Raw genomic sequence first — 17,893 nt, forward strand, 5'->3', positions numbered from 1 at the left:
TGGCTCTGGGCATGAGAGCTATTTTTTCACATTAACAGGTACACTAAAATAGTTATTTGGAACTGTAACAGATAACAAACACATCAATAAATAAAAGATGTAATAAGAGGGGCTGGAGCATTGGCTCAAGTGGTAGGGAGTTTGCCTTGCATGTTCTAATCTAGGACAGACCAGGGTTTGATCCCCCTGCTTCCCATATAGTCCCTCTAGCCAGGAGCGATTTCTGAGCACAAAGCCATGAGTAATCCGTGAGCATCACCGAGTGTGGCCCAAAAAGAAAAAAAAATGTATTAAGAAAAAAGACTGAGATACATATATAGCTCTGGCCACAGGTTGATAGACAATCATCAAGTAGCTTTACAATTTTTAACCTTTTAAATTTCATTTAAAAAAACATGATTTACAGGGGCCGGAGCGATATCACAGTGGTAAGGTGTTTGCCTTGCATGTGGCCAACACAAGACAGATCCACGTTCGAATCCCAGCATCTTATATGGTCCCCTGAGCCTGTTAGGAGAGACTTCTGAGCACAGAGCCAGGAGTAACTCCTGAGTGCCACCGGGTGTGACCCAAAAACAAAAACAAAAAAACCAAACATGATTTACAAAGTTATTAATGATTGAGTTTTAGACATAAAATGTTCTAACACCAGTGCTACCATGTGTCAACTTTCCTCCACCAGCTTTCCCATGTTTACTTTGTCCCGAACTCTGTCCCCTTGACAGGCACATTATAAAACTTGGTGGCTGTAGTTTGAATCCAATGTTTTTAGTGATGGTGATTCTGTAATTTGGATATATAGCTATACCACATCACTACATTACCATTATACCTGAAAATTCTGACTCTGGCTTCCCCATTACTTTCTTTTCACATCTTTCACAATTTTCCTCCTTTGTCCTTAATGTATTGCATTGAAGTTAGGGCAATCTTTTAGCTTTTTCCAGTTTCAAATTTGCAGCCCTCATTGTGTAAACTAAAATTGAAGGTCATGGTAATCTCCCATTCTATTTCTGCTTGGGCCCACATTTGCAGCTAAATTTGTTTTACCCAAGGGACTATCCTGACCTTGGTACAATTCCCCACACTTTTATATATGCTCCTGAATAACAAGAGAGAGAAAATGTCAAAGGAAGAGACTTTTCCACTTGTGAAATTTGGAGTGAATCAAAAACAATTTTTTAATTTTTACATTTTTTTGTATTGTTGTTTTCTTTCCACACAAAGATGTATGTATTCATGGAATCTATGGCATTTTCACATGTATTTATTATGCCAGAGAACTCTGATAGCTAAAAAAGGCAAGGGTGAGTTGCTCATGATTTGCCTTAAGTTTATTTCAAAACAGAACCCAAGCTTCTAGACTGACTGATCACCCAGTATTTCCATGTATTCTACTCTATCTGTGTCTTACATTTGCTATGCGAGGAAGCAACAGGCAATGGTACATAATCATTTTTGCTGTTAAAGGTAAATGCACTTCATATTTCATTTTTCTCCATTCCATTTTCTGACAGGTCAACAGGATAGAAGAAATGACCTTAGCCATCCCATCCATGCTGACAACTGCCTATTGGATCCAGAAGCCAATGAATGCTGGAAAGAGCCCCCTGCTTACACATTCCGGGACTATAGGTACAGTCAGTAGTGCTTCAAAAGTAAGATTTTTTCCCAAAGGTGATCAATTAAGCTCTGAAAATTATAAAGCTCTTTTTATTCTTCTTTTTTTTGAAGGGGAAGGGGTTAAGCCACATTTGATGGCAGTGCTCAGAGGTTACTCCTGACTCTGCTCTCAGAGATGGCCCCCCGACAGCCTCGGAAAACCATATGGGATGCCAGAAATCAAACCCGGGTTCGTCCTGGGTCAGCCATGTGCATGTCAAATGCCCACCATTATGCCATTATGCCATTGCTCCAGCCCCCAGGATTTATTCTTAAATCATCCCCTGGAACATTTTCCCCACAAAACAGAAGCAACTTGAACCTCTCTCTCTCTCTCTCTCTCTCTCTCTCTCTCTCTCTCTCTCTCTCTCTCTCTCTCTCTCTCTCTCTCTCTCTCTCTCTCTCTGCTTTTTGGGCCATACCAGGGATTACTCCTGACTACGTGCTCAGAAATCTTTTGGCTTTTGGCTTGGGGGGGCAATATGGAATGGTGGGGGATCCAACTGCAGTCCGTCCTAGGTTAGCACATGCAACGCAAATGCCCTACTGCTTTCACCACTACTCTGGCCCCACTCATATATTTTTATCGAGATGATATATGCTTATATTATTGCATCTGTTCTTTAAAAGGCCTGTTTTAATATAAAATGTTTACTTTTTATCACTTTTTTACTGGAATATTTCTTTTGCAATCTATATCTATGTCTGAAAACTCTATAGCTCAAATTGTACAGGTATTCTCTCATAGCACTGTGCACTGTTGACATTTTATTAACAGGCATCTGGAAACTTGGGAAAAATATTTTATCTTGTTGAAAGATAGTTTAGTAAGTAATAACAAGAGTCAGTTTGGGAATGGAGCAATGGTATAGCAGGTAAGGCACTTGCCTTGCAAGTACTTGACCTGGGTTTGGTCTCCAGAATTCCATTTGATTAACTGGTCCCTGCCAGGAATAATCCCTAAGCATAGAGTTAAGAGTGATTCCTGAGCATTATCAGTTATGACAACCAAACAAAAATAAAATAAAATAAAAGGAAGAAGAATTAAAAGATGTAGATGTTATATGCATAGTGGTGGCTTAACTAATCTTCCACTGTGCTCAATACAATTCATTATTGAGCACCTCCTATCTGCAAGGCTAGATTGTTCCTGTTAGAGGGGAGAAACACAATGTTAAGAGTTACTAATAAAACAACTGTGAAAGATTTTATAAATCACAATGGTTCCAATAAAATAAAACAATTTATTGATATAAAAGAAGCAGAATAGCATGGATAGGTTCAAATGGCTACATTAAATCTAAGCTTTTCTATGAGAGAAAAATATGAGATGAGCATTGCAATATGATTATGTGTTTAATGTAAATAGAATCCTACATTACAATTTGAGAGTTGCAGTTCACTACTTCAGTATTTTGTTCTATGAAAACTTATATATTAGGCTGATTATTTAATTACTAGTTTTCAATTTTTATGATGCTGGAGGCAAATAATCTCCCCTTTTTATATAGTGCTCTCCTTTATATGAACGATGACTTTGAAGGAGGAGAATTTATATTCACTGAGATGGACGCCAAGACTGTCACTGTAAGTAATTTTTTCTAGTGTCTTTATCCTTCTTTGAAAAATACAACCTGACCTGATTTTGTTTTTTTGGGCCACACCCGGCATTACTCAGGGGTTACTCCTGGCTGTCTGCTCAGAAATAGCTCCTGGCAGGCACAAGGGACCATGTGGGACGCCGGGACTCGAACCAACCACCTTTGGTCCTGGATCGGCTGCTTGCAAGGCAAACGCCACTGTGCTATCTTTCCGGGCCCTGATCTGATTATTTTTGAGGTTTTCCACAAAATTGTTAGAAATGGCTTGATTGCATTTATTGAGATTTAAAATAATTGAGCTACAGTGAATCTAAGTAAATGTATATATAAAAATTTATTAAAGTTTTCTAGTATATTTTATTGAAAAGTTACTTAAAGTCTAGACAACAGTTTTTTCTCATTATTATAGAGCTAATTAGTATCATGAACCATAATTTTGGTCTTCTAATTCTAACTATTTATGAATTAATTTGATATAAAAATACTTTGGAACTGGAGCTGTATAGTACAGCAGGAGGGCGCTTGCCTTGCATGTGATCAACATCACATATGGTGCCATAAGAATCAGGAGTGATTCCAGAATATAGGACCAGGGTATTCCTGAGCATTGCTGCATATGACCCAATATCCAGCAAACAACAACAGCAATAAGCATTCAAATGTCAATAACCCAAAGCTACGAAAAGTGAAATGATACTATAGAAAAGAGAAATGATTCTCTATACAAGTAAACAGATATTGTTTGTACTTTTTTTCTATTTTATTCCCAAACCCTGGTTATCAAAATTATGTGTTATATATATCTGTATGGATAGTATTTGTGTGTATGTGTATGCATATACATAAATATGATTGTGACTGAAATAAGTCTGTAACTTCATATCAATTAGCATTTGACTAATAAACAACATGGATTTATACTGGACTCATTTGTATTTGGACTTTTGAGGGGAAGGAATATACCTGGTAGTGTCTAGGGCTTATTCCTGCTTCTTTGCTCTAAGATCATTTGTGGTGGTGTTTGAGTGCCAGAGATCAAGACAGAAATATTCATGTACAAGTCAAGCTCCTTAACATCTTTAATATCTCTCTTTAGCATCTCTGATGTGGAACCTTTATATACTGAGGCTTCACTATAAAATGCATGTGAAATTTCAACTTCTAAGGGCCAAATGTATACATATATTCAGGTGCTTATGTGTGCATGTGCATTGGGTAAAATTCTAAACATTCTTTCATGGTAATAGTGAGGAGCTGGGCCCGGAGAGATAGCACAGCAGTGTTTGCCTTGCAAGCAGCGGATCCAGGACCAAAGGTGGTTGGTTCGAATCCCGGTGTCCCATATGGTCCCCTGTGCTTGCCAGGAGCTATTTCTGAGCAGACAGCCAGGAGTAACCCCTGTGCACCGCCAGGTGTGACCCAAAAACCAAAAAAAAAAAAAAAAAATAGTGAGGAGCTAAATTCAACCACCAATTTTAGGCAAAGTAACATTCTTGGAAAATAAGACTAATAGGCACTTATGTCTCCTTTGCTATCCTCTGGTATATAAAAAGAAAATTGTTGATTTTTAACACAATTAAATTATAAATACATTATGAAATCTCATTCTTTTTAATAAAAATTTAAATAGTTTTGTGGTATGGGTGAAATAACTCACAAGAATTACTTCTTAAGAGTCCCCAGAGAAAACTCAGTGGACTGATCACGTACTTGCATGATTTACATGTGGGAGGTTTGAGCTCATTACCTGTCATCACATGATCCCCAAAAATCACCTTGAGCAGCCTGTCTGAGTAAAGAATAAGGAGTATCACTTGATCACAGCCTAGTGTGGCTTCCAAAGAGAAAAACACAAAACCACAACAGCAAAGAATTTTGTGGATCTGTTGTACCTATAACATTTCTTTTCCCCATATATTTTAGACTCTTTTCTCAAAAGTTAACTTTCCTGGGCCAGGGTGATGGCAAAGCGGTAGAGAATTTGCCTTGCACAATACCGACTCAGGGCAGACCTGGGTTCAGTCCCTGGCCCTGGCATCCCTTATGGTCCTGAAGCCTGCCAGGGGTGATCTCTGAGTGCAGAGCCAGAAGTAACCTCTGAGTGCTGCCAGGTATAACCCAAAACCCAAGAAAAAAAAGTTAGCTTTCCATATAAAATAATTTTGGGGATTAGTGTAAGCATATGAGATTAAAAGCAACAAAAGTTATATATTCCTGGTTTAAAATGGAACCCAATAAAGGATTTTAATATGTCCAAAACCATTTTTAAAAACATCAAAAATATTTTAATACAGTAATGTATGCATAATGGTTATTTTATATCTCACAGCATATTATAAAAAGTTTAAATATTAATTTGAAAGCATTTTGATGTTTCATTACATGGAAAATTAAAATTGATACCAGATATTGGAAATTCAAGTCTTTATACAAAACTCTCAAAAACTTTTTTTGAGGGGCGGTGAGATTGCACAGCAATGGGGCCTTTGCCTTGCACACAGCCAATTCAGGATGGATGGTGATTCAAATCCTGGCATCCCACATGGTCTCCCAAGCCCACCAGGAGCAATTTCTGAGCGCAGAGCCAGGAATAAACCCTGAGCATCTCCAGGTGTGACCCAAAAAAACAAAACAACAACAACAACAAAACTTTTTTTGAAAGTTGAAATTTTTTTCAAAAACTTTTTTGAAAAAATCTGTATGTGACAGTCATTTGTTACCTGAATCCTGTTGACACTTCATGATTCAAAATGAATGTAATACCATCAAGGAAAAAAAAAAAAAATGAGTTGGTTGAAAGATTTCTTTACTTTCCTGCCATCTAGTGGCCAAATCTTCAAATGTCACACAAATGAAAGTAAGTAATGCTTAGTATTATTGTGTGTGAATAAGTAATTTATTCATTATTGAATGTAGGTTAACTGAAAGTCCACATTTTTAAAAATATGAAAGCATATCATACACCTATGTTATGAATCTATATTTTTAAAATAAGGTTTAAATACTTCAAAGTTACTAAAAATAAGTAATTATTTTTATTCAAGAAGTTGAATAGATACTTTGCTTTCAAAGGAAGAACTGATTCAATGAATTAATTAAAAAATTCCAAATTAAGGGGCCAGTATGGTGGTGCAGAGGTAGGGCTTTTGCCTTGCACACTGCTGACCTAGGAAAGACTGATCTCCCTGTGTCCCATATGGTCCCCAAGCCAAGAGCAATTTCTGAGCACATAGCCAAGAGTAACCCCTGAGTGTCACTGGGTGTGGCCCAAAAACCAAAACCAAAAATCCAAATTAAGAGATTTATTTTTATAAATTATTTTTCACGAACAATAATTAACATTATTTGTAAATAATTTTCTGAGTAATTACATTCTCAAATAATTAATTCCATTAACAAAGATAAATAGACAGACAAATGGAGCAGAAAAATTATTTCATGGTGAAGGGGCAGACACCCAAACTCCAAACCTAACTTTGAAAAAAATATAGAAATTATATAATTAATTAAATGATAGCAGAAGATTTATATTTATTCAAGAAAAATATAGCACCATCACTTACTGACAATCGTCAGTTATATAGGGAAAAAAGGAGATAAGTATCTCTCATCATACTTTGAATCATATTTTAATGGAAACATTTATGAGTCTCTAGTGAATCTGATTTCTTTGTACAGTTTGAAAAAGATAAAATTTAATGAATCCCATTTGTTTCCTAGAAATTCAAATTTATGATAATAGAGCTATGTTCTCAACATACATCTACACTAATTTGTCTAAACATAATAATATATTTTCCCATGGAAGATATGTAAAATCTAGAGCTTGTTTATTTCTGCATGTGTCTGATCTCTGTCAGGTGATGCTTTTCTCGAGATTAGTTAATTTTAAATTTATTTTTGGTTTGGGGGCTGCTCATGGGGTGTTCAGGATTTATTTCTGGTTCTTTGCTCTGTGATCACTCCTGGTCAGTCTCAAAAGACCCCATGTGGTGCTGGGGAGCAAAGATGGTATGGGAAGTGTCTTGCAATCTGAAGTATATCTTTAGCCTATCCTTATCATCATCCCTGAATACCCTGTGAACCTCAGAACCAATAATGAACTCTACAGGCTTCAAGCAGTGGATCACTTCTTTTCCTGAAATTATTCATATCTAAGATAAAATTTAAATTCTAACTTCATCAAAGAAAAGCCATTCAACCATCTCTATTTTTTATTCTTTACTCTTGTGGGATGTTTTGCCAAACTTCATAATCTTGTAGATATGCAATGAAGTAGGACTGAGCACAGAACCAAGGAACAAGCAACCTGGAAAAACATGAACCTAAATCCCAAAACAAAGTAGAAGGCTTTTTCATCCTACTCAGATGCTCCAGGCATTTTTTATTTTGCTGACTCTCTATGAAAATATACTATAAACCCCTTATCTGAAGGAAAAAAAAGGTTGAAACTGAAAGCACAATAACTAGTAAATTCTCTAGATCAGAAACTCAACTTGGTAAAGTTGCTTATGAAAAGCAAATCTATGTACAGTAAGAGAACTCAAGTTGACAATTGTATACCTGACTTGTACAAAGGCCTGAGTTTGATTTTTGACACTTTATGGTACCACAAGCATGTTAAGGTGTTCCCTTTATTAGAAAGGATGGACGTGAAGAACTCTTTGTAGCAAAGACAAATCACTTCTTAATTATTGTGGACAAATAACCAGAAACTTTTTCTTTATTCTTCCCTATTAATACACAACACACACACATACACACACACCTATCTCATATTTTAGTTTCTATTATATTTGATAATAGACATTAAGCCACTTATTCTGACTGTAGCAGCATGATGTAGTTTCCCAGGTCTTCAGGAAATTTTCCAAATATTTATTTTTCTGAACTGGCAGTGTAAATACAAATTTATGTGGCAACTTGAGGCAATTCAGAAAGCAGATAGCTAGAATAAGCCCATTTTATCAAAAAGAATAGAATGGTTTGTTCCATTTGTTTTGTTTTGTTTAACTTTTCTAAACTTTCTTATATCCCTTACTTGAATGATGAGGATTTTTTCTCTTCCCTTAAGCCATATTCAGTCTTTTAAGCTTTCTTGCCTTGGAGCACCAATACCTGGCTAACATCTATCAGCAATATCTCTTTTCCATTCTACTGTGTTCTACCCAAACTGGGTGGAAAGTTCTACATGAACAATTCACATGCTTGGAAGGACTGACATCATGAAATGAGCCACCCCAATGATATTATGGTCCTATCTCTAAAGATATTCAAACATTGTTATTTAAGGGGATCTGAGACCAGTAACATAAATTAAAGTTTTATATGAGATTGACTTAATTGTCATACCTTTATTTAACAGAAAACACACAAAATATTCAGGTAGAAATAAAGAATTAGAAAAGGATCCACTATGGAGAACCACTACCTTAGTCAGTAATCAAGACTATTTGAACTTTTGTTGTTACCTTTATTTATTTTTGTCACCTCCCAAACACAAATATGCATCTCGTACATGCCAAATGCAGAAGTTAGAGATGAAACTTTCCTTAACTGCTATAGGGAGCAATCGATTCCATCCATTTTACCTAAGCCATTTTATTTTCCGAATCAAATGAGGAAATTAAAATAATCGATGTCTTCTTCAACCCCAGAATTATATTATTTTTGGTTCCAAAATAAATCCAAAAAATCTCATAGAAAGGAAGTGTTTAAAGAAAATAAAGAAGGGCTAAAGAAATATTTCTGATATGGGGCCCGGAAAGATAGCATGGAGGTAAGGCATTTGCCTTGTATGCAGAAGGATAGTGGTTCAAATCCCCACATCCCATGTGGTTCCCCGAGCCTCCAGGAGCGATTTCTGAGCGTAGAGCCAGGAATGATCCCTGTGCGCTGCTGGGTGTGACCCCAAAACAAACAAACAAACAAAAGGAATATTTATGATAGTGGGATTGAAAACCTAATTTATATCCTGTTCTTTCTCAGGCCTCTATAAAACCAAAGTGTGGCCGTATGATCAGTTTCTCATCTGGAGGTGAGAACCCTCACGGAGTGAAGGCAGTCACCAAGGGCCAGAGGTGTGCGGTGGCCCTGTGGTTTACCTTGGATCCATTATACAGAGAATTGGTGAGTTATCTTTCTATCCTCAAGGAAGTCATGTAGGTTTTTAGTTGCTCAATCTGCTTCATGAGCAGATTTGTCTAAAAGTCACTTCAATCTTCCCATAGTTTTGTTGCAACCTTAGAGATAATTAAAACAACAACAACAACAACAACAACCTTTCATACAATTAAAACCTTTATACCTGGTCTACAATAATGGCTTTTTGCTTTCTTTTAATTTTACTTTGTTTTGTGTTCCTGACTGTTTATGAATCACATGAATTTTTGGAGCTCCAACTGGGATTAGCCACATGTAAGACATGTAAGCCCCTCTGCTATATCTCTAGCTCCTAATAACTTTGTTTTATAAGCAAGAAAAACTTTTCCCAATAAGAGCCATAATATAACAGTTACATATAGGTTTGTATTGTGAGTTTGAGGTAAGGAAGATAGCACTACAGAGACAATTAGATTGGTTTTAACTGCAAAATGTTTGTAGAAAGAGATAGACTAGCAATAACCTAGTCTCAGTATCTGTTATCTAGTAGAAGTCTCAATCTTGAGCTTATTAATAGCAGCATAAAACCAACATTTTCTGGTCAGCAAAAATTTCTACTTATTTTTAATGACAAATTTTTGAAAAGGGCAAAAATTGACCTATGAAATATTTGTTGAAGATGATGATAGAACTCATTATCACTTAAATCTTTTAATTGGAATTTGTTGGCATGCTGTTTATTTACAATACTCTTTAACAATACTCTATAAATTTGAGCACATCTTACATCTTTATAAGTAATATTATCGTTAAATAAACATTAAATTAATTTTGATTAATTTATTTTGACATACGCACCCATGCTAACCCCTATTCTGCACCCCAGGATCAATCCTAGTAGAACTGGGTGGACCATATGGATTGTTAGGGATAGAACCCACATAGACTGTTTGCAAGGCTAGGACACTACCTGCTGCATTAGCCTTCTGGCCTTAAATATTAAATTTATTACTATTATATTGGATACAGCTGATGATGTCGGACCCAGAAAAAGAGCAGTATATTATTCTTTTGCATACTCTTGAAAAAGGTGATGGTTATTACAAACAAAACTGCACAGGGTTGGAAGGAAATTGGTCCCAAACACTTAGGCTTACTGTAATTCATAATAATAAACTCTTTGGATTTAGTATAAGAAATAGGTTCGGTGGCTTTCCTTGGAAGTTGTCAGTTCTAAACAAAGTTTCAATACCTGTGTGGAGTGTTGAAATAGAGGTAGAGCCTGCATAAGCTAGAGCTAACCTGTGCGAATTCAAAGCGATCCACATCCCTAATTGTTGAAGAAATAGTGTTCTCTTTTAAAGGGCTTTCTATGCAGGTTTCTTCTTCAAATCCTTGCCCTGAGCACATTTTATCTAAAACATTACAACTAATGTTATTTCTCTTACATATTTTTAAAACAAAATTAATAATTTTAGATATATTCCACAAATACTCATACTATGCCTGGAAAATTCTGCTAGGTAGTGCTAGGGGAACTGTGTGATATCTTGATTACTAACTTTGAGGAGTCTGGGGAAGTCAACAAGAAACAGATAATGAGATGCCAATGGTGTGTGTTTTTGTGAGGAGAATTAAGGCAGAAGTATCAGTACTAAAAGAGAAGAGGATAGCTAGTCACAGAAAGAGAAAAGAAAGTTCCTGACAGAAAACAAAACATAGTGAGATCTGAAAAGCTCAAGGAACACTGAAAAAAAACCTTCAGTCATCATTGCTTTCTTTCCTTGTGCTTTTGCACCTCTAATATGCCAACATTTGGGCACAGTAAGCATTTTATGCAAAGGATTCCAGGCAAATGAGTAACCAGAGATAATACCAAATTACTGAAAAAAATTTTTGTTTCATTTAGTATTTATTTCTATTACAAAATTTATTCATCTAAATTGATGTATAATTAATATATTTAATTAATCATTAATGCATCACTCACTTCCAAGGCATTTTAGAAACAAATAAGTGAATAATAAGCAAAGTAAGTTTCCTTTACTCATTTCTAACCAGGAAATACATTACTTTCCTAGGAAAATATCAGTTTCTCATCCTCAGACAGTAGCGACATCTAGTGGTGAAATAAAAAATAACCAAAGCCTTGCTAAAAGCACTAGAAAAATTTCAGCAGTGTGTGATTCACGTTGGAATGAACTGTGTTATTCACATATTTCTGACATCTGTTTCCATCTGAGAAATGCTGATTTCACAGAATTTGTGTCTTATCTTGGCATATAATGTTATGCAAATTCATATGATCATTCTTACATTGGCCAAATTTTGATAGTCTTGATTTAGGTTCTTTTCCTTAGAGTGAATTCCTGAGCATTAAAAAAAACCTAGCTATCAAGAAGTCCCTAGTTGAAGACACTGTGCATGTTGTATATTATTTTAAAGATATATTATTTTAAAGACACCCACTTCTCAAGCTGTATTTAAAGATGTACAGTATTAGAAACTGTAGTATCTTGTAGATGGAGACCAAGCTGTTGACTTTATTTTCCAGAAAAGTCATGGTTTCAACAATGTCTCTTGGCCATCAATCTTAAAGGTTATGATATGTTTGTTTGTTAAGCAACCCATATTCTCTCAATTTTTATAAAGATCAGTGATAAACAAGAATTTACTTACACATAATATAAATTTGGCTTTTGTTTCTTAGAACATTTTGTCTTCATTTGATTAGACTTCATATTATTATATTCAACTAAAATTTTTTGAACAAAGGAGATTTGGTTTGCAAAGCCACAGGACAATTTATTTTATATATCAATTACTGCAAGATATTGTGCTAAGTGCTGCCTATAGAGGGTACAAAGATGTTAAGGTGTACTGTATCTTTTTGAACTTAAAGTTGAAAGATAATATTTAAGCTTAAGTAATTCAGAAACAAAATTATGAGTAGTTAGGTAAGATATATTAGGGGGAATATATGAATATATTTGGGGTCTACAAAGAAGAAATGAGGAAAGCCTTCTTTGAGAGATGATATTTGGCATAAATCTTAAAGAATAAGAACAATTTGTTTATTTTTCCCCCCATACCCAGCAGTGCTCAGTTGCTACTCCTGACATATTCCTCAGGAATTACTCTTAGCCTTGCTCAGAGACCATGGACTGTCAAGGGTTGCACCCAAGCCTCCATATACAAAGTGTATACTTTAGGCCTTCAAGCTAGTCTGAGAATTCCAGTCTGAGAATGATTTATTTAGGAAGAGACATTTTAGGCAGTAAAACTGTCTAAATCTGAGGAAGAGCTTTTGACAAGAGTCAGTAGTTTTTCTAGAGACTAGAAATTTAAAAGTTAATAAAAATAGCAAGCCCTTCTTTTATGTGAAGAAGAAACAAAATAAATATTCAAAAAATTAGGGCCAGAGAGATAGCACAGCATAAGGGCATTTGCCTTGTATGAGCTGATCCAGGACAGACAGTGGTTCGAATCCCAGCATCCCACATGGTCCCCTGTACCTGCTAGGAGACATTTTTGAGCACAGAGCCAGGAGTAATCCCTGAGCACCACTGGGTTTGACCCCAAAAAATAAAAAACCAAAATTACTAAAAAAAAATTTTTTTTTTTGGATTTTGAGTCACACCCGGCAGCGCTCAGGGGTCACTTTTGGCGCCACACTCAGAAATTGCTCCTGGCAGGCTCGCAGGACCAGATGGGGTGCCAGGATTTGAACCACCGATCTTCTGCATAAAAGGCAAATGCCGTACCTCCATGTTATCTCTCCAGCCCCACCAAAAAAAAATTTAAAGAATTTTCCAATAAATAATGAGTGACATTATAAATCACAGATAAGGCAAAATATCTTTTAACTGGTATCCTTAAAAAAAATAACTAAAAGGAAAAATAAAGTAGGAACTGAAAAGAGGAGACAAAGTCCTTAATTATAATTTATATGATAACCCACGCATCCTTAGGAAAATTATTTACAAATAAAATAATAGCATTATTGGGGTTTAGCAAGATCTCACATATTATATATAAAGATACATATTTACAAAATCATACTTATTCCTGCAGGCTAGCAATAACCAACTAGAAAATAAGAGATTCTCCTAGGAAGAGCAAAACAAATGCCTAAATAAATTTATAAAAGTGTAAATGAATTTTATGGGTCAAATTTAAATCACTTTAAAAACACAAAGGTAATTTTTTGGGGGATGTCACACTCAAGGGTTTACTTCAGGCTCTGAACTCATTAATTTCTCCTGGCAGGTTTGGGGGACCAGATGGGATATTGGGGATCAAATATGGGTCAGTCACATGCAAAGCAAATGCCCTACTTGGCTGTGCTATCACTCTGGCCTCATACAATTCTTTAAATCAGTACTAAAATTCAAAGAGATTTTAGTTTAAAAAGCAGTTGAGTTTTACCAACATATATTAAAACCCAATCAGAAAGTTCATATTAAAGAATACGAGTTAGAGTTGAGCATGTTTGCATATTTCTTCCACTATACACAGCAAAAAGTCATGTAAGTGATATTAAAAATATAAAATTCTCAAACAAAGGAAAAATAGAACAGCAAGGGGCATTGGACTAATAAATCTAATAGTGATATAGTCCTGAAGTTTTCTTTCTGCCTTATATTTTGAACTGAGTGATAAAATACTTTTGACCTAGAATTGGAAATCTATATAGAAAAATTTTAAAAGGCCCACCAAAATCTATTCTTGCCAAAGGATTAGAAAATGGAAAACATAACAGTGCTCAGATATTAAACAGTGCTCAGATATTAAAACACTCAAAGGTAGCTAAACACCAAACAAAACAGTCCTTCTATCCCCACTCTCAAAAAGTATGAGAAAATTAAAAAGAATGACAGAGGCATACAGGTTTGTGGAGCAACCAGAAAACTCTTATCTACTATTTGTGGTAAAGATGTAAGTTGATGTGATCACCTCAAGTGGCAATATGGCAATATTTAATAACCAAGTAATTCTACCTGAAGGGGAAAAATGGCATTGCAGGACCATCCAAGCCCATGTAACTATGCCACCACAGAATTTGTCACCATGATTCAGCACTCTGTTCAGAGCTCTATCTAGGTCTTCACTTCCACAGCTGTGGACCATGAATTTCAGCCCATGTTATTTCGGCATCACAGCTGCTGCCTGACACTTGCAATGTCAGCGTTATAGCTCTTGCCAGGTACTTGTAACCACAAACACCTGGACACCACCCAGGTCCATCAAAGTCATATCCCACATTCATCGCCAGGCACTTGCCGCTATGATCCATGACAACCCATGCATGACCACAAAACCCAGGCCATTGCCTGTTGTAATAAAGGACCAAACCAGATGAATAACAGACTCATTTCCACTGATGGATCGAGACAAAACCTTGGAAGAAAATACAAAAGAGTTATGAAAAGTACCTAAAAAGTCTTTCAAAGTAACCACCATAATGATGCTCTCTTAAATAAGGTGCTGTGTGGTATAGAACTTCAAACATAGAGGAAATATGAGGGAAATCTAAACCAACACCAAAGAGCTAAAGAATATAGCAGTTGAACAACAGTAGACAAGCTTAATTAGCAGCAGAATGGAAGAAGCCAAAAATCAAAACAGTAAGCTCAAAAGTAGAGTATTATAAGCTATAAAAAAATGAACACAAATAAAAAATATTGTATAAAAATACATATAAAGAAGATGGAGCAGTGGTGCAAGCAGTTAGGCATCTGCCTTGCCCATGCTAGCCTAGGAAGGAGTGTGGCTTGATCCCCCAAGCAAGTAGTGATTTCTGAGTGCATAGCCAGAAGTAACAAAGTGTGAGAGAATATAACAAGAACCAAAAATATTCAAAATGCACACTGAAAAATGGTAATAAGTTTTTATATATCAATAAATTTGCAAAGTAGCACTGTTCTGGTCAAAAAGTTCAAAATGATGAGATGGATAATCAAAAAAATTTTTTACTATCTCCACAAGACCGATTTAAGCTTTGATGATAAACAAAGGCTTAAAGTAAAAGATTGGAAATTATGTCGGTAAGTGATTGTCTAAGGAAAGGGCAATGACAAACATACTTACAGCAGGTAAAATTTTCTTCACTAGGTGCCAGAGCGATAGAACAGTGGTAGGATGTTTCCCTTGTACGAGGCTACGAGGGTGACTCAGGACAAACCAGGGCTCAATTTCCAGCATCCCATTTGGTTTCCCGAGCCTGCCAGGAGCCATTTCACAGTGCAGAGCCAGGAGTAACCCCTGAGCGCTGCCGGTTGTGGCCCAAAAAAAAAATTTTAACTCACTAAAATGAGTAACATGAGAAGTTGAGGATGCAGTTGAGTTGTTGAATGTATGCTACCTTGGCTAATACCCTGGATTTCAACCCCTGTATCTTGCAAAATAAATTTTAAAGGTAAATTAAGCAATATATAAGCATGATATAGGAATTAAGGCTTCCAAATTATTTAAAAATAATTAACATGTACATCAAATAAAGAAGCATTTTAAATAGATAAAGAAACAGTTAAAGATCCTGAAGAGGAACTCAGCAATAATGCATTAGTCGTAGAGAACATTAACACCCTGCTCTACCAATGGAATGCTGAAGCAGAGAGAAAATTATTAAGTAATAGTAGTTTTAAATGAAGAGCTAGGCCAATAGGACTTTTAGACATTTGCAGGGTTCTCTTCCCACCAAAAGCCAAATATATATTCTTTCAAATACACATGATACAGTCTTGAGATTAGATTATATGCTGAAGATAAAATAAGTATCAATTAATTAATGAAGATAAAATTATATCAAATGTATTTTCAAATCATAATTCTACAAAACCAGAAATCAATTACAAAGAGAAATGTGGAGAAAAAAAATACTCAATTATATAATCCTAAGCAACATACTTCTAATAATTACTGAGGCAATTATAAAATAACATGAGAAAGAGAAAGAAATAAATTCAGGATGAAAACCAAAATGAAGATAATATTGTATCAAAACATGTGAGGCATAACAAATGAGGAATTAAAAAGTACATGATATAGACTTAAAAATTAGGAAACAGCAGAAATCTTAAATACACAACCTAGTATCATATCCTTAAAGAACTAGAAAAAGAATGAAACCTAAAGTCAGCAGAAAGTCGGGAATAATAAAACTTTCATATTAAGTAATAAAAAGTATCTAAAATGCAAAAGATCAGTGCCAGAGAGGTATTGTAGCAGGCGGTTCCCTTGCTTTGCATGCTCTTCACCCAGATCAATCTCTAGCACAGCACAAGTGGTCTTCCAACTAACACCAGGAAGGATCTTTAAGCAGATACCTAGGAGTAAAAATTGAATACAGCCAGACTCACCCTCCAACACACAAAATAAGAGTCAATGAATCCAATAACTGATTCTTCACAGGGACATAGAACAAATCTGACAATGCATTAGGAAGATTCACTAAAAAGCAAAACAAGCAAAAATCAAAAGAACCCCCTAATGAACCAAATCATAAATGTAAAAGGGAAATTATAGCAAATAAAATAAGAATGTAACAAATCAATAGAGCAATGAACAACATTATTACACTGAATTGAATAACCTCATAGAAAAGAAGATACAGCCAAGAATGAATCAAGAGGGCTTTGAAAACCTGAACAGACTAATTACATACAAATAAATTAACAGAAAACAAAATTTCCCCCAATCAAATTCCAGAATCCAGATGATTTCACTATCATGTCTTCAAGAGCTAATTTATTATCTGTCTTCTCAATCTCTTTAAAAAATCAAGCAAAGATAATTCTTTGCAGCTTTGTCATATGAAGGGAATATTATGTTAACACCAAAATCAGACAAAAGTGTTCCCTTTAAAAAGAAACACACAGATTATATCACTGATGAATATAGATGCAACTATCCTCAATATAATCTCTGTGAACCAAATTCAACAATGAATTACCAAGGACTATCTCATGACAAGATATAATTTTGTTTGCTTGGCTTTTATTTGTTTATTTGAAGGCCACATACAGATATGGTCATGACTATATCTTTGCCCTTGGATGTTGCTAGCAGTACATGGTGAACCCTATATAGTGCAATAAATATAGAAAAATAAAAACCTGAATTCTAATTTATGACATATAAATGGTTAACTCAAAATAAACAAAGCCTTAGGTATTAAATATCAAACTATATAATGCATAGTCAAAATATATCAAAGTTTCTATGATACTGATGTTCACAATATTTTGATGATCTGACTTGAATGGCAAGGAAGCAAAAAACAATGATAATGAATAATGCTACCTTACCCAAAGAGCTCCTGTAGAGTATAATAAACTATTATTTAAAATATGCTACTAAATGGGATAAAACATTACAAATTTTAGATTCAAAAAACAAACAATATCCAAGATATTGCAAGAGTTCTCCAAATTCAAAGAAAGCAAACTAAGAACTCTAATAAAAATTTTGGAAAAAATCCAAGTTAATGCTTGACTAAAGAAAATAGATATGTGGCTGTGAAGATA

The 17,893-nt window shown here is 35.2% G+C and overlaps 1 protein-coding gene across 1 annotated transcript in view; it reads left to right on the top strand.

The window, feature by feature from the left end:
* P3H2 (prolyl 3-hydroxylase 2) overlaps window positions 1-17,893 on the top strand; it is a 175,765-nt gene that overhangs the window by 154,713 nt on the left and 3,159 nt on the right. The window contains exons 12-14 of the mRNA XM_049776030.1: window positions 1,518-1,635; window positions 3,174-3,249; window positions 9,252-9,392. Of these exons, the coding sequence (XP_049631987.1) occupies window positions 1,518-1,635; window positions 3,174-3,249; window positions 9,252-9,392 (335 nt within the window). The remainder of the gene's footprint in view (window positions 1-1,517; window positions 1,636-3,173; window positions 3,250-9,251; window positions 9,393-17,893) is intronic.

Source organism: Suncus etruscus, chromosome 6, assembly GCF_024139225.1.
Source record: "Suncus etruscus isolate mSunEtr1 chromosome 6, mSunEtr1.pri.cur, whole genome shotgun sequence".
NCBI classification, from domain to species: domain Eukaryota; kingdom Metazoa; phylum Chordata; class Mammalia; order Eulipotyphla; family Soricidae; genus Suncus; species Suncus etruscus.